Below are 18,934 nucleotides of genomic sequence, written 5' to 3' on the forward strand. Positions count from 1 at the left end.
CTAGTGTTTGTGTTTATTGCACCGCTCCTTCAGATACAGTGTTTGACAAGTTATAGTGAAAAAGTAAGTCATAAGAGTATTTAAGAGTATTTTAATTAATCAGATTACTGGTCACTAAATTATGTATACATCTGATGTCCTCAACATATTCTGAAGATAACTCTCTGTCTGAGGTTTTATTAGACTTGAATCTGAGCTTCATTTGAACACAATCTAACCATAAAGAACTGACTTAGTAGGAACTAAAAGAAACAGGTGAGATGATTTGTTAAACAAGTCTGTCACACCTAATATTACAGTCACCAGCTAGTTAATATTAACCAAGAGTAGGAGTTGTGCACACATGGATTATGAAATGTATTACAGTAACTTTGGTCTGCATTTTGATCTTAAGCAAGAACATGTTTTTCTTATTTGAAAATAGGGGACTTACAACATCTCAGCCTCTTCTAATGTACTGTGTTTTGTATATTATCCTTAATCTATAACCTATTTTTCTTCACAGTCATATATGAAAGAAAAAGTCAATGCAAAAATACTAGGGATAATAACTCAGTTCATATCTGGTTGTTTTTTTTCCCATTCTCGTGGTTTATCCTTTGAGGATACCTAATTGTGTGTAATTATTTACAAGACAGAAGAGGAGTTGAGTTTTTTGCAGAAAACCTTTGACAACATATAAAATTACACATAATTAGAAATGTTTATTATGTAATGAATTCAAATATCTTCAGACAACATGGAACAAAAAGTAACAAAAACATGGTATTTCAAACAAAGCAAAAAATAAAGAAAATAAATTCATACAAAAATAAATGGCTCACGAGTGGTTTGTAAAATGAAAAAATGTCCTTCGTTTACAAAAAAAAGAAAAAAAAATATGCACCAAAAATCAACAGTTTAAATGTACAGCAGATTAACAAAGATTAGAGACAAATTATCAGAGTCGTTACAGATGGAAGAGCTTATTGACGAGTGAACACTACTTTGACATTTAGATTATGACATTTTTAGAACGTTAAACTCCAACAAATTTAGAAAAAAAAAAAAAGAATTTAAAGTGGGACTAAACACCTAAACTCCGCCCACAAAAAAAATATTTCAAATAGAGCTTCTAACCCGGACAGTACGTGAAAAGAGTGAAAGGAGGAAGAGGGGCGGGGTCTGGAGGTATAAGGAACAGTGTGATTGGTCAAAGAGATCTCCACACTTCACACTCCGTCCCTACACCTAGCTGTAATCAGTGCAGTCCTGTGTAATGTCACCAGCAACTTGAAGTTGTAGAGGCCACTGAAGGCAACACAAAGCTGCATACTTATTTCCTGTCCAGCCAGAACAACACACTTTGAGAAAACTTCGCAACGTCTGGATCTGGAGCCGTGTCCTGTCTCCCTGATTTCAGAGACAGTGATTGACATGTGGATTAACCAATCAGAGAGATGCATGCTCTATTCCCATAAAAAAAAAACATAGCTGCATACCTGAAAAAAAGGTGAAAAGGAGAAAAAGTCTCCATGAAGGACTGAAAAACAGTGCGGATTTTTATCGCATTTTGATCGACAATCAAAGCACCAAACTTACTTATTTCAGGTAAAAGTTTATTTGTTATATTTAGTTCTGAATGTTACGAGATTTATGGAGATATCTTCCACATTTGAGATGTTTTTCATGCTCTACAGTCTGGTTCCAGTCCCTTCTACATTGGGAGTGGCTGGTCAGGGAAGCAAATTTACCTAGTTTGCACTAAAATTGCCAAAAATGACGAAGAACGGGAACATCATATACACAGTTTAGAAGCAAAACAACGGTGATTTAGTGTTTAGTTCCACTTTAAGACACTTTTTGAATGTTAAACTCCATTAATTAACTACAAAATATAGTATTTATACCATTCGTTTGAACATATTACATTGTTTTTTTAAAGTAATGATAATAAACAAGACATTTTAAAGATGTTGGTTAAGTGATCGATATAAAAATAAAATCTTTTTGGCGGTTGCTCGGTCTCACTCACTGCAGTTATGACAAAACGAAAATGAATGAATGAATTTACTGCACAGTTCTCCACAACATTATGAATAAAAGAGCATTCTGGTCTAGTCCTGATCAATTTTTAAGAAGGTACCATAATGCAACTAAGTAATGCAAAAATGTTATAAAATTATTGCTATCTAATAAAGTTATGCATATTTATTTATGTTCCTTATATCAGTGCACACTTTATCTGCTGAGAACAAAAAAGTTAAAAGGCCCATGTTACACTATTTTCTGATCTATGTTATAATGTTATTTCCGCATCAAAATCAGACCTGGAGTTGTGTTTTGTCCCCATACACTTTCACTAGAAACAGTTGGATGATTTCAGCTCTGGAACTGCAAATCTCTACTAAACAAAAAAAAAAAAAAGGAGCTATTAACTTGAAAACTACCGCTTCATGACATCACAAGGTGGAATAGAGTGTTTTGAGCTTTGGCGATGTAGACAGATTAATAATAAATGATCACTTAAACATATGAATGAAACAAAACGCAACTCCAGGTCTGTTTTTGATGAGGTAATAATATTCTAACATGGCTCAAACTTCACAAGAATCAATTTTGTGTGCTGTACTAGGACCTTTAATAAGTTATTGCTACTGAACCACTAAACCAGACTTAAATACAATCCAGTGTTTTTAAATATAGTTATTGATTATCTATGCAAACACGCCTTTTATGTTTACAATTACTGCAAATGATCATGTGAACATTCAAAACAAAACTCATTTTATTTTTGTTTTTAAATTGATGCAGGCATTGCCTTTATTACCACAGGTTTAGTATATTATCCTTGATATTGTAGATGTAACTAATTTCTATTTTGTTTTATTTTGTTAATGGAGATGTTAATAAAACAATAAAAAATAATACAAATATGCTACTTCTACTTCAAATAGTTAAAATCAATAAATTACAATTATGCTTTGATGAAGGCAACAACGTCTTATATTTGGAGTTTGCTGTTATCTGCTTTGACATCAGATATACAGTATGTAAACAAAATCCAGTACAAACTTGTTGTCAGTGGATACGGAATCTGCTAAAGGTAATTTGTTCTGCATTATTTAGGCTTTGGGCACACTATGGAACATTTCTGGTTATTGCTTTACATGGAATGGAATGCTTTACTAGGGATGTAATGATATCCAAATCATATATCATGATATTATCATGATATGCATCTCACTGTACGATATTTATTGCAATATTTTGTAGACACTAATATAATTGTAGATGGGACACTTTTTAGCTTTTAAAATACCTTGACAAGATTTTGGTGTGTATTATTACTGTGATAATCCCAATAATTCAAGTAAAAAACGTATTTCTTCACATTGTCTGCACTGAAATGAATCATGTAGTTCCTTATGTTTATAAACTGTTGCTAGAATAAAACCATGCATTTAAGCATAGGAACTTGTAATTTGATATATTTTGACAGCCCACGATATTATTGTGAGAATTTGATGTTGCAATATCATGATATTTTGGTTATTGTTACATCCCTACAGGCTACCACCTTGAAAAAGCCTGATTCTTCTTCTTGTCTGATCCATGAAGCTAAGCAGGGCTCGGCCTGGTCAGTGTTTGGATGGGAGACTGAAAATAGTTAAAATCAATAAATTACAAATAACTGTTTACTGACTAAATTACTAATTTTGATCAAGGCAACAATATCTTATTTGGAGTTTGCTAAAAGTCCACTTTGACATGAGATACACAGTATGATGTGCATGTAAAAAAAATCCAAACTTGTTGTCAGTGGATACAGAATCTACTACTAAGGTAATTTGTTCTGCATTATTTAAGCTTTGGGCACACTATGGAACTTTTCTGGTGAGAAAACCTGATCTTAGCTAAACAGGGTTGGGCTTGGTCAGTACTTTGATGGGAGACTGCTGAGAATAAAAGGTATCACAGTGAAACTGCAGTGACTCTAGTGTAGGGTGACCAGATTTTCAAAATTCTAAACTGGAACACTCCCGGGTTTGGATGGTTGATATAAATAAAATTGTGAAAAGAGAGTGTAATATTGTGCAATCTCGTGTCAGTCATAATCTGAGGGACTTTCATTGCCTTTTTTTGCTTTATGGTCATTTGCAAACATAGTTTTCTGTATTTTGGCTAAACAAATGACAGTTTATGCTTCTCTTTACTGTTGGCAGGGATCAGATTGGTCAAACATTGTGATAGTCCTGTTTTAGTCCTGGTTTACACCTGATGTAGTCATGGTTTAGTCTTAGTTTAGTCTTGATTTAGATCAAATTGGTCAAAAATAGGGACACCTGAGACATTTCTTGTATAAAACTGGGACAAATCACAGGTTTTAAATAAATCTGCTGGGACAGGGGACACAGGACTCAAAAGTGGGACTGTCCCGGGTAAATGAGGACGGTCACCCTACTCTAGTCGATACTGTTGTTGTTGTTGTTCTTTGGCAAGACACTTCATCCTTCTTGCCTTGTACTATGAATACCCTGTGTGAGTGGGCGTTGGTGGTTCTGTCAGTCTACCCCAGGGCAGCTGTGGCTACAATAGTGCATTAACTCTATTAGTGTCCAGAAACACAATGCATAGTTATATTATGATCAAAATGAAATCAAAAGGTGGTGTCAGAAAGTGTTTTGAGATTAAATATTCAGATTTTACATGCACAAATGAAACATCAGTCATGTTTTTGAAGAAAAAACAATATTATAATGTAGTAATAAGCGAAAAATACATTGATTTTGATATGGAACCCTTACATTGGCAGTGCTACTGTTTTGAGCTCTGTTTTAGTCTCATTTGCATTTAACTGTCCATATTCTTCAGTTAAAATGAGCATGATCACACACAGTGGTAGTGTTACTTTGGTCTGGCCTCTGAAGAGGGGGAGTGTAGTTGTTTTGTTCGCATCTCGGGGGCTGGCTTCACGAGTGGCTCTTGTCGTAGTTTTTCACCATTCGCTTGATGTGGAACAGTTTGTGTCTCAGTGTGCGGCTGTGTTGCTTTTTCTCCTGGTATTCTGGTGTCTGTGAAAAGTAAACAACAAATTTAAGTTTGAATAAGTAATATATTAAAGGTACATTGTGTAACTTTTCTGGTGGACTGTCCGTCAAATCCTTTTCTAAATGTTATTGCTTTGTCTGGAATGTTTCACAGTATGATTTTAAACCATTCTATCTTATTGGAGACCAAACCAGACCAAGTTACAGGTCAGGTCAGAGCTGGGGAGAGGTGACCCCGCTCACAGTCAGAATGTTTGTTTTTCTAGGTATTTTTGAGCAATGAAACCACCTATAACTGAATAATTGTAAAGTAGAGATGTTTAATGTCATACTGTGGAACATTCCAGGCAGAACAATGATATACTCATAGAAACAAGAAGGAAAGTACATCTGGTCAATATTTAAAAAAACAAAAACAAAAATATAGGACATAACACTGAGATCTAAAACAGAATCCCTCTACCAAAAATGCAATGCCCATTTACACACAAGGAAAAAAAAAACTTGAATAAAATAGGCAATTTGAAGTAAGTAAAGTAAAATAAATGAAATGAATAGGGATGTAACGATATCCAAATTTTTCGGTATGATATTTTCTCTATATGCCTCTCACAATACAATATGTATTTCGATCTTTGGTGAAGGCGAACAAAACTGTGAATATGCTACTTTAAAAAAAAAAAAAAAAAAAAAAAAACCTTCACAAGACTTTGGTTTGGTCATCATCCAAAGAACCGAAATTTAATAAGTATTATTATTATTATTATTATTATTAGCAGTTATGTCTTTATGTAGTCTGCACTTCAACAGAGCAAAGTATTATGGTCTATGTTGTTCCCTCTGTTTTTTTTTTTTAACTATTGCTGCACAATAACTATGAATTTAAGCAAAGAGACTTGTAATTCGATATATTGTGATGGTCCACGATATTATTGTGAGACTTTTGACGATATGATATCACGATATTTTGGTTATTGTTACATCCCTAGAAATGAATGACTAAATCATTACATTTTAGTGAAGTTACTCATATGGACTTTAAAGCTGCACTGTGTAATCTTTCTGGTGCAGAGTTTGTCATCTGCTTGGTTCTATGGACGTCATTGCTCTGTCTGAAATGCTTCACAGTATGACATTAAACAGTTCTTCTTTACATTTATTCAGTTACAGGTGGTTTTATAGCTCAGAATACTTAGAAAAACAGGCCCTCTGACTGTGAGTGGGGTTGTCTCTCCACTCCTTTAATGCCATACTTTGGGACATTCCAGACAACAAAATAACATCTCCATGGAGAAAAAGCTTCTAACGGGCCCTCCAACAAAAAAGTTACACAATGCCTTAAAGAACATTTGTCTAGAGTACTGAAGTGCGCTGTTGTGTGTTCACTCACCCGCTTGAGGTCTTTTAGTTGATTATACTCCTCTGCAACAGCCTGAGGAAAAACAACCATTAGAGCATTAAAGTCAGTCGTAACACATCCATATATAGAAAGATAACACAGTAAAATGACACCTGTCCAATATAAAATTATATATTTATAGAGTGACCTTTAATCCTTAGATGCGTGATTATTATAATACGAACTGTAACTGCCTTGGCAACACAAGCAACAAATAAGGAAACAAAGGCTGTATTCACCCGGCACTAACACTGAATGGTCACAAAATTAGGTATTTTAAGGTAAGGTTGGGCAGATGTTTTTTTAATGACTTTTTTTGATAGGGCTGAGTATTGATCACAGTTTAACTGGATCATGATCAAATCAGTTCTAACAGAAGAAAGCAGAACGAGCTCCTCACTTTGTACTTACTACAAGTAAAAACAAGTCTGAGACCAATTCACACAGAATATTTAAGATATGATGGACTCAATTTTCAATTATAATCCCACAAGGCACATATTTGTATATATATGTAAATATGTACATGCATTTGACATATATATTATGTATACCAGTGTGTGTTAAATGTGAAAAAAACATGGATTCCCAAGGAAGCTGGGGAGCTTGTGTATATAAAGTCCATCACCACAATGTGACTGATTTAGTGGATTGACAGGTTATTCTTTTATATATATTTTATATTCAAATCCTCAAAGTAGCCACTAGACACCCTTTGCTTTGTCTAGAAATATTCAGTAGATATTATATCAGTTTTTCTTTACTAAATTTTTTTCTTTACTATATAATTCATATTGTGACTCATATATTGATTGACTGATTTGTTTTTATTTTGAGTTTGTGCCAAGAGAGAACCAATAATCATAAACGTACTACATATATATTGTAAACAACAGAGAAGCACATTTTTTGAAAAGGAAGAAAGAAGAAAAACTTATATTAACCCACCCAAATACACATATATACACATACAGTTAAAAAAATTATGTGGTTGCTTATGTACATTGATCATGAAAGGATTTAGATTTCCATTTGTATCTAACATAAAAAAAAAAACTCTGAATGAGAGGGTTTTGACTTTTGACTGGTGTTTCTGAAATTTTTTATCAAAATCTTATATACTGCCCCGTTAAATTCCTAAAATAAAATAGTGTAACACATGGAGCAGTTTCACAGCTAGTAGTATTACCAGGCTTGTACCACTAGATGGAGCTGCACTCTCTAACTCACTCAAACAGGAAGAGTCTATCCCTGTCTATAAACCATTAACCCCATGCACAGTCCCACATCCTCCGCGTTTCTGACCTGGTATTTGTCCGAAGTATCGTCCAGTGTATCCAGCTGCCTGCTCAGTTTGTTCAGCTGGTCGTTGATGTCGTCCATGTCTGCACACATTCTTTTATACTCCTTCAAATCTGCGTCAAACTCCGCCTTGTAATCATGTCTCTGGGAATCCGAGGTGATCTCTGGGTACATCCTGTAAAAATGAGCAGAGGTGAGAATGAGAGGTGAGAAAGTTCAGCGAGGTCACCCAGTAAGTCATTTTATTATTAGATTATTGTACATGATCTATGCCCATGTTAAGCTGGTTACCATGCTAAGCTTAAGGGGAGATTTAGAGCTATAATTGACTAACATATCCCCCACTATTGGATTGAGTTGGTGCTGTGGGAGCTGTGGGTTCAGACTGGAAACTGGATGGAAATGTGTAAAGAAAAAAATGTTTAAATGCAGAGTATGTAACTTTTTGGAGGTGGCACGTTACCGGTAGCGGATTCCATGGAGGTTTTATGCCATGCTGTAGTAGATTATCGCCACAGGAATAACGCTCACATGGAAATGAGCAGGAGGACTTTTTATTCTTGTCTTTTTTTTTCTTCTTTTGGGGGGGCTAAAAAGTAACATATTGTGGCTTTAACAGAATTGTATTTTCTTGTTGCGTTGGTTCTATACAACTTGCCACTTTAATGTCCTAATGGAGATAGCTTTACCTCAAATGTTCCACAGTATAACATTAATCTAGTCACGCTTATATGATATTTTTTAAGCAATAAAAACAAAAATAACTGAATTCTGAAGTGTGAAGTTTTGAATTTTAATGCTCTACTGTAGAACATTTCAGGGAAAGCAATAACATCTCCACGGAGACAAATATGCAGCAGATCTTCTGCCAGAAAAGTGACACAGTGCACCTTTTTAATACCCTTTGGCAGGACTGCACGATCTTGAGAAAAATGTTGACAAGATAGAGATAAGATTTGTGTTGTAAAAGCAGGATTCTGTTCAGATTGCACATTGTCAAATTTAGTGAATACCGTAAAATTTCAGAACATGCTCTAAACTACAGGTACAATGAGTTTTCAATAAAAAGACAGGCTATTTTTTTCATTGTTCTATCTATAATCTAAATAATAGCAGCCTTTAAAATTTGATAATTGCACCAACTCACATTCAGAACACTTTGGCATGGTTTTATCCGCTTCATTCACATAACTATTAACTGATATGAGCTGAAGTTTTGTACCTTTGGCCCAGTTCTTTGGTTTGAACTGACTGGGACTGGCATGCCTCAGGAGATTAAACCCTCTCCTCACACTACAGCAGACCAAAGCAGTTTTTCCCATAGACATTTGTGCAATAATAAGACTCTAATCTCATGTAATTTAGATGTGTATGATAAAACTATACCACAGCATTGAGTCAATTGTCAAGAGGGACTGGTTATTTCTAAATCTGAGTATTGAGGTCTTATCCCAAAGGACTCTGGGAATTGGAGTGCAATCTGTCTCCCTCTGCCACATAACATTCATATTTCAGACAGTTTAAAGGCAGCTTAAAGTACACTTCTGACTGTATAAGGACTATGCAAGTACATTACTGTAAGAGGGGATTTGTGGTTTATTCTGTACATAGCAGCACACTGTAAGGTCACAGGTTATCACAGAACAAGGTGAAAAGGATCAAAATATCAGCTATTTTTGGTCAAATCGTGACGATTTAAAATTACTTAGGTAGCATACACCTCTTATAATGTATTTGTAGTTTTGTGAATCATGTTAAAGGAATAGTGAAATAAAGTAGTGGCTTTGCTTCAATATTTTGGGGACCGAATGCAGGCCAGAACTGTATTTATCAAATGATTATATTTACTTATTATTTTATCTTATTTTCTCTGTGCATATATACACATTTATAAACTTGCGTCTTCTTTGCATTTTTGGCAATATATTGTTTCACAACTACTTTAATGCTAGGAGTAGAAACAGGTATTTTGGTTAAGATTATGACTTTTGGTTATGACTTTTGGGACAGGTTTAGAAACTGGGTCTGGGTGAATTTACGAGAATCCTTCAGCTTTGTATATTTGTGGAGAGAAAGATTTCTGTGCTTTTCATTCTGGTTTTAACAAAAGTTAGACTTTTCATCTTGTTCCACTGTCCAATGACACTTCAATCAGCTTTGAACGTTTGCTTAAAGGGCTCATGTTACGCTGTTTTCTGTTATAAGCCTCGTTTCCATAGGGCCAGTACGGGACGAGACAGCATGGACCATGAGTGTTTCCATTGCATAAAGCAATCAGTACCGCCCTCTTTTAGGGGTCCAAAGCATACGGCTGGAGGTATTACTTTCCAAAGTGGTCTGGAATGGCTGGGACCCGGGACCGGTTCGAAAGGAGTGATGCTTCCCTCAAGCGGTTCAGCACTCCAAAAGTGCCAACATGGAAATAGTGAATGAAACAAAACACAACTCCAGGTAAGTTTCTGAGGAGGTAACAACATTGTAACATGGCTTAAATCTCACAAGAGTCAATGTAGTATATAGGCAATATAGGACCTTCAAATGTGTAGAATCGGAGATGGAATGAAACTACCTTCATAACATCTCATATTCGACTTTGGTTGTGCTTGCAGTATCTAAAACAAAATCTAGATCGCGCTACACACTGCAGCTTTTTATTTGGCAAATCAAAGGTAGATTGCGTGTCAGTTTATCAACGCATTTGTTTATACTGACCTGTCCCACTCCTCCATGTCCAGCTCATTGCCCGTCTCCCCCCCGGTGGTGTACTCCGTCTCGTACTGTGACTCCTCCCAGTCGGGGTTCCGTCGGCGTCTCTTTCCTCGGTGGGCGGACGGTTTTCGGGTCGTGGTCTCGTCTGAGGATCTGGAGCTGATCCGACCCTGGGACACTACAGAGGGACGGGTCAGTCTCTCTGTGTATCTGCACAAACACAAGGACAAGGGTTAAAAGTAAGTCCAGTTGTTTTGATTCAATTTAGTTTTAGTCCAGCTGGATGTCTCAAGAATTAGCTCCCGATATAAGCACTATGATGTTTTTTTGTAGCTGTCCCTATATATAAAAAAAAAAAAAGGCATTCTGTGTGGAGTTTGCATGTTCTCCCTGTGTTACCATTGTATACTCCAGATTCTCCTACCACTAAAATAATGTACGAACGGCTCCCCTCTGGCACTTCTACTTGAGTAATATTAACGTTATGGTAGCTGTGCGTGAGTAGTGTTTTTGTCAACCCCCACCTCCATAAACGGCCCTGGACATTTTAATAACAGAGGAAACATGCTTCATTTTGTCGGATGGAGGGATTTACAGAAGAATCCAAATCCTGCTGCAGATATGAGACTGACAGAGGCCTCAGGATTCCTCTGCCTCAACAAACAGCACAATATACTGTTTATAGTTGATATATTAACTACAACCTTTTTACTGTTTTTGTGGGCTTTGCTAAAGATTTAAAGATAACCTATTGTGCTTGTTTCTGCTATGTTGTTATAATCTATGACATCTGTGAAGCACTATGTTATAATTTTGGCATTTTAAATCGCAATATTCATCTAAAATTATTTATTAAAATGAACAAGTTTGCTGATTTCTGTGTTAGAAAATGACAGTGCCCATAGGGAGCTGATGTTGCTGTAAACGTCACCACATTAGAATCTGCAAGTACCAAAAAGAATATCCAACGCTGTTGAATCAAAGGTGTATCACTGATTAAAACATTTAATTGCAGAACAAAAGTACATAGCAGTGGGTTTGTGCTGGTGCCAATGAAAACAGAGGTTGTTTTGAAAATATGTAATATAAGATTGAGGAGAGGAAAAGTCCAACTTTTTGTGAGATGGTTTGCATCTTCCTCTGCCTTTTGGGTGTGAGCACAGGAGTCTTTAGGGTGAAGTATAGTTCTGCGTCGACTCAACGCGCACTGCAGGCGTCGCCTTGTTGCCATCGTTTTTCATTTATGGATCTGCGTCGAGGTCTATGCATCGCAAAGTAATTCACCGCCAAAACGCTAGGGGGCGACGATATATGTCCATTCATAATTCATATATACAGTCTACCTGCAGATGTATAATCTCTGAAAAGTTTAACATGAACCATCTCTAACGCAATAAAAGCACAGAACAGACTCACCATTAGTACAATATCCCTCTGTCACAGAAAGAACACACATATTCCACTGAGTTGTTTCCTTTTTAAGACTGTGTCCTTTTTATACAGAAGCTAAACCGCGTCAGGGCAAAAGGAGCGAGCTGTTTTTTGAGCACGTTGTTTATGCTAATTAGCTAAGCCATGACGCAGACGATTTGACGCTGGACCGTAAATTGGCCTTTTGTCGGTGCAGAACATTGCGTCGACATTGTGAGTTTTGTCAGGCACTTCAGAATCACAGTGCTAGAGATCCAACATTTATGTAAATTTGGCAAACTGAACACATTCTGTACTGAGACACGGCACAGAGGAGATTGATTGACAATGATCTACAGTCCCTTAGCCAGTTAGGAGGGACACAATGCGTGTTCATAGGCTGTTAAAAAAAATAAAATAAATTGCATGCAAAATTGCTAAAAACAAAAAAAAAGTGAAATCAAATTTTCAATCAAATCAAATCAAATCAATCAATCTTATTTAAGCGCTTTGGGTATCTTGAAAGGCGCTATATAAATGCTATCAATCAAAAAGCGTGGCCGCGAAAGGTGAACCGTTTTATAGTGAGGGATGACTGTACAGAGGGTGCTCCACTGTGTTTTTAAACTCCATACACCTTCACCAGAATCATTTGGATCATTTCAAGCCTGGAGTTGCCAATCTCTACTGAACAAAAACTAAAAGGTAGTTGTTAACTTGAAAACTACTATCATTTCAGTGGTGGAACTGAGTATTTTCAGCTCTGGAGATGTAGACAGACTAATAATAAAGGGTTACTCAAACATGTGTGAATAAAACAAAACACAACTCCAGGTATTTTAGGAGGTAATGACATTCTAAAATGGCTAAAAGCTCACAAGAGTCAATTTTGTGTAATATAGGAACTTTAATGTTCAAAAATATCAGTTATCAGCTACAACAACAAGAATGAATGAATGACAAAACACTAGAGTACCACATTACTCAAGTCAAGAGTATATGACATGTTTTGCAGTTGAATTAGTCATTACCTTAAACCAGGTCAGTACAGATCAAAATAGCTTTTAAAGGGCTGTTTCAAGAGGCTGTTAAGTGTTTTCATGTCTCTTCTATTCTCAGTACAGTCCAATAAACACGAGTTCATCTGGCAGCAGCTCAAAGGTCTCAGCTTGTAGTTGGGACTTGGACAATATGTTTCAATGGGTTTAAGCACAGACTGTGATTAGATATGGCTGCACTGAGTCACGTGGTTCAGTGTGAGCAGGTCAGTGTAATAAAGTCTGAAGGGATGAAACTTACAATTACTTTAGTAGCGGACTAGTCAACGAGTATTTTCAATTGAGTTTAAGTGTAAAGGTCCCATATTACATTATTTTCTGATCTATGTTATAATGTTGTTTTCTCATCACCTGCAGACCTGGAGTTGTGTTGTGTTTCATTCACATGTTAACACACACTCATTTAGGCTGAGTGCTTCTCTCAAACTAAAAACACTCTGTTCCACCTTGTGATGTCATGTGATAATACAGGAAGTGCTCCAAAGTGTTTTTAAAATCCATATACCTTAACTAAAATTATATGGATAATTTCAACCCTGGAATTTCCCATCTCTACTCAACAAAAGGTAAAATGTAGCTGTTTGAGGAGGTAACAACATTATAATAGGGCTGAAAGTTCACAAGAGTCACTTTTGAGTAACATAGGACCTTTAAAATACCTGAAGCATTGTTGAGTGAGTGACAGGTGGATTTAACCAATCACAGTGAAGTGTGACCTATCAGCGTAGGGTCATGGTTTACATCAGGGGTCACCAAACTTTTTTTCTCTGGGGACCAAATTATGGCTCCTGATTGTGATGGGGGCTGGGCTCGGGTCAACAGAACTGTATGACCCTGACCCTGACGACGCAGATTATATTCTTTGAAAACCGCCACACTTTCTTTACATGCACAGTCCTTACACTGAACATAAAAAATAATCAGTCATCCACTGTTCTTTGAAAAATACACACTGTCAAATTTTCATACTTTAACACTAGTCATTTTGCTGTCCTTAACTGCGCCACAGAATGTGCATGCATTGACTGTCACTGTTTGATCTCGAGCTTGTCAGGTGACGAAAATCTCCCACACCTATATTTATTTTATAAATTTCCTCAATATTAACATGGTATTGTAACTTTCTGGAGGTGGAACATCACCTGCTTGATTTCATGAGAACAGAAAGTTTAAATAATATTTTAGAACATTGTGTCCATGGAGATAGTTAAGTTTTAGACCATACTGTGGAATCTTTTAGCCAAAGGAACAATATTTCTGTGGAAAAATCCAAATTTCTTATTACAGAGAGAGCCCCTGTAAGCACGTTCCCATATTAACAGTGGGGCTCAGTGTATACACAGGGCGTGACTCACTCATTGTTGTTGAAGGTGTCCCCATCAAAGGAGCCGATGTCCGTTCTGGCCGCGGGGTAGGACAGCACGCTATTGGCTGAGGCGTTGAGAAGCCCTGCCCCCTTCTCGGACACCAGCAGAGTGGGAGCGTCCTGTATACTGCGATTTTCCTCCACATTGTTCACCTACAGCGGAGAGGAAACAGGAACTGACTCAGCAAAAACACAAATAAATAGCAAAAAGGAGCAGAAATCTCACTCAAATAAAAGTAGTTCAGTTTATGCCAAGGTCTTTAAAGGTGCACTGTGCAACTTTTCTGGTGGAATCCCCTCTCGTGCTTGTCTCCATGGATATGTTTTGTTGTTGGTATGACATTAAACACATCTATCTTGCTTTTATTCATTCCACGTGTTTCTGTTGCTTAAAAAAAATACAATAATTCTCTCTGTGAATAGGGCCGACCCTCCACAGATCTGACCTGTAATGTAACCTGTAGTCTGTTGTCTCACTTGAGATAGGTTTAATCTCTACTGTGGAACGTTCTAGACAAAGTAAGAACATCTCCATGAAGACAAGCAGGTAGCGGACCCTCCACTGAAAAGGTTACACAGTGCACCCTTAAAGTTGTAGTATGTAACTTTCTGGCACAATTCCATGGAAATATAAAGTTAAACCACACTTCGAAACATTCTCCAAAAGATACAGATGTTTTAAGAAAATTGTAAGAAATGAGGCTAGGCTAAATAAGAGTCAGGTTTGTGGAGATGCAAGCCCAAGTAAGAATGCATGTTTTTCAGCGCAGTAAACACTCACATCATGAAAAAGCATATACTTTCTTTTGCAAATCATTACATACTGTAGCTTTACTGTCCAGCATTTTCGAGATCTTCCTGTTATGATAAAAAGTATTATCGTTGTTCTTGTACTATCCTCTTTTGTGATGTATTTCTTTTTTTAAATTGGTATATTGTTTTTCAGAGTTAGGCCTGGGCAATATGGTGATAAAAACTGAATTGTGATCTCATTATACTATTTTAGGCAAATCCATATCATGATTCACTCTTTAATGCAGCTCTGAGCTCACACAAAAACAGTTTTTCCCACTCCTCTTATTGGTCAGCCTCAGCCAAGCTCTGAGTGTATGACAGATGGATCTAACCAATCACAATGAGGTATGAACAGTCAGAGGAAGCAGATGACTTTAGTTATCGCTTTAACGGAAGTGAGTTTACTTTGAAATCAAAATTATTAAGAGGCATATCGGCTACCTTATCCACTTTTATTCAGTCTTTATTAAGGTCACTGGAGTTCCTCTTTGAAGAATTAAAGCAGGTAAAGGCCGGTGGATGCAGATAAGGATATCAAATACAGATAACATAGAACTGATGACCAGACTTATGTTTGAAAATATTGTGTGTATCAGCTCTTTTATTACCTTAAAGTAGGGCTCTGTAATTAATAAAAAATTATAATGGGATAAATTGGTGCCACTCCTGCAATTTCATAATTTATAGACACAATTACACCTGTTTTTAATATTTTATATGGACCTGTGCAGTTGTTGTTATTGTTCTGTTTGTGTAATACTTTCACTGGACTTTTTTTGTATAAAAGATAAATAAAATTGAGATGTTCTGTAGACTGGCATTAATCTCCATAAAGACAAGCAGGTAATACTGCCAAGTCAAGAAGACAGACCAAATCTGTGGAGAGGCGTACCCATTAAAAGTAAGAAGAGATGTTTGATGATATTTTTTGAGTAATTAAAACACGTGTAGTAAAATAAAATACAAAAGAAAAAAGGTTCCCTAATGTTGTAGGTCAATTATATTTGCCATGTAAAGAGTAACCATGGTAATAATCAAACTAATTTAACTAATTAACTCTTTCTACAAGACAAATGAGTGAGGTTAGAAGAGGCAGTGAGCTGTGTAATGTCTCTTCTCTAAATAGAGGATTGTCTGCTTGGTTCACCACAGTAAAGTTCTACAAACAACCACGGCCCCAATATGACCCCGAGCATCTAAACCATATGAAGAAAAGGCTATTTATTTAACTTACTTTATGTCCTGTAAGATAATGATTAGTAAGTTAAATAAGTTACACACTGTACAAACAGAGAGATGAAACAATGGGTGGATGGCCTCATAATGTTTGAAGGGTTGTTTTTGAAAGGGCCCGTGTTACGCAATTTTCTGATCTTTCTTTTAATGTTGTTTCCGCATCACAAACAGACCTGAGTTGTGTTTTGTTTCATTCACACATGTTTAACAAACAAATATTCTCTCAAATTCTTCTCTCAAACAGAAAGCACTCTGTCCCACCTTGTGATGTCATGAGTAATACAGAAAGTACTCCACTGTGTTTTGTGAACTCCATACACCTTCACTAGAATCATTTGGCTAATTTCAGACCTTGAATTGCCAATCTCTACTGAACTAAAGGTAAAAGGAGCTGTTAACTAATAATAAAGGATTACACATACATGTGTGAATGAAACAAAACACAACTCAGGTATGTTTCTGATGAGTAAACAACATTATAACATGGTTTAAAGATCACAAGAGTCCATTTTGTGTAATATAGGACAGATGTGTTGACCTACTTTATAGTAATATCAAACAGTGAAAGGGCCATTCAGTCATAAAGGCATAATAGATGACTGGACTTTAAACTACAGTACAGGAAGTGTTTACATTTACACTTTACAAATGCAAACATGAAAATAAGGACTACATCGGGACTAAACCTGGACTAAACTGGGACTAAACCATGTCTCTAAATGCCTCTAAATCAGGACTAAGTAATCCTGGTTTTGATGTGCTTTAGGTCTAATTCTTTTTTGTTTTTGTTTGGGGTTTTTTTGTTTTTTTGGCACCATTTTTTTTTACTCTGTTACTGTAATATAATGTGATGTGTATAATGCAACTGTGTCCAAGTTATTCCCCTTGTGGATCAATAAAGTTTGTCTAAGTCTAAGGGTGCTTTCACACTGACAGTAGTTGGTGCGCACCAAACGTTCCATTTGAACCAAAAGCTCTTAGGTCAGTTTGTTTTTGTTGATGTGAAAGCATCAATCACACTTGGATCCGCACTAAATCAAGCGGACCGAGACCACTTCTTTTTTGAGGTCTTGGTCCTTTTGATTTACGGCGAACTCCACAACAAATGCCAAACTCTGGTGCGGTCCCTCTGGTTAGAATGCAAACTGAACTCGGGTCCACACCATAGATAGTAGGTCCAAACTATACAAACTAAACTATACAAAATGCATCATGGGAGGGCAGTCGAATCCGTATAGCTTGGGATATTTGTCAATGAGACCAGTTTTGGCAGGTGTGAAAGGACCACACTGGAGTCTATATGCTACATACTAACTATTTTATTGCCTGGTGAGGACCAAATAATTGAACTAGTGGTGTGAAAGCGCCCTAAGTCTAAGTTTAGTCTAGTCCTGGTCTAGTCCTGGTTTAGTCCTGGTCTAGTCCTGGCCTAGTCCTGGTCTGGTTCAAAAGTCCTGTTGGAAATTAAAATTGAGCAAAACACATGTCCAGTGAAAAGCCACTGTCCCAGATGTAAACATGCCAGTCTTAATCTGTATCTCCTGGTTCTTCCTGAGAGCTCAAATTGCAATGGACAAAGAATTCAGTCAGTGACAGAGAAGCCTCCTCTGTGGACACTTTTCAGGGTTGAAACTAAAACTGTAAACACTTGATCAATGATTACAGGACTCTAGGACCCCGGCACGCAGGAGTATAAAGGATCACATGTTAGTTAGTGGGACTCTAGGTTGTCACGTGTACCACTGGCAAAGGGACCATAATAACACAAACAAACAGGATATCATTGTCTTTGTAACTAAAATGGAGGTTGTGTGAAGATTGTTAAGTATATAAAACTAAAGGTTGGTAATACTGGAAAAAGGTGAAAGATATAGGCCAAATTTTGAAGTGTGATATATTGCTGAAGTTAATATAGACACAAAAATGTAATACTGAAACAAATTTATGCCACTGACACAATAAGCAGAGCAGATTTAAGCCACAAAAATAATTCTAAATGTACAATATTGTTAAAAAATCATGAGCTGCACTAAATAAATGGCAGAATGACACGTCAGTACTTAGTTTGTGTCTGTAATGCGTCATGGAAGTCATTTATTCAACTTTTTACAGCTTAAATCTTATCATACAACCAAAAATTACCAAATATTTCCCAGTAGCACAAAGAAAAATACAATAAATACTGACCTTAAAAAAACTGTTCCAGTGTTTATATATTAAGTCGATATAGTAATTATCGTGACAGGCCTAGAAAGATATATCGTTGTTTGGGAGATTGTCAAATTAGAATTTCATGGCTACGGTCAATAATTGTGAACAAACCTCCTTGTCAAAGCCTCATCTCATCTTATGTCAGATGCTAAGCAGGGTCGGGCCGGGTTAGTGCTTGGATAAGAGACTGTAGGGAATACAATCACCCTTACAAATATCCTTTTTAGTGGGGCACCAGTGGCAAAAATTTTATTCTGTGCTTGGGCAAGACACTTCACCCACATTTTCTAGTATGAATGTGGTGTCTGTGTGTGTGTGTGTGTGTGTGCGCGTGCGTGCGTGTGTGTGAGAGTGTTGGTGGATGGCGCAGATTGGCAGTAGTAAGTATAATGTGACTGAATAATGCACCAAATTGTAA

At 36.6% G+C, this 18,934-nt stretch overlaps 1 protein-coding gene across 1 annotated transcript in view; it reads right to left on the bottom strand.

Moving 5' to 3' along the window:
* Positions 1-751: 751 nt before the first annotated feature.
* si:ch73-61d6.3 (occludin) overlaps positions 752-18,934 on the bottom strand; it is a 44,344-nt gene continuing 26,161 nt past the window's right edge. Inside the window, exons 5-9 of the mRNA XM_020933407.2 lie at positions 14,264-14,427; positions 10,444-10,650; positions 7,735-7,906; positions 6,421-6,462; positions 752-5,054 (exon numbers count right to left, since the gene is read on the bottom strand). Of these exons, the coding sequence (XP_020789066.1) occupies positions 4,953-5,054; positions 6,421-6,462; positions 7,735-7,906; positions 10,444-10,650; positions 14,264-14,427 (687 nt within the window). The 3' untranslated portion in view covers positions 752-4,952. The remainder of the gene's footprint in view (positions 5,055-6,420; positions 6,463-7,734; positions 7,907-10,443; positions 10,651-14,263; positions 14,428-18,934) is intronic.

This window comes from Boleophthalmus pectinirostris, unplaced genomic scaffold (genome assembly GCF_026225935.1).
Source record: "Boleophthalmus pectinirostris isolate CB_2022bp ecotype Guang Dong unplaced genomic scaffold, ASM2622593v1 HiC_scaffold_7, whole genome shotgun sequence".
NCBI lineage: Eukaryota > Metazoa > Chordata > Actinopteri > Gobiiformes > Gobiidae > Boleophthalmus > Boleophthalmus pectinirostris.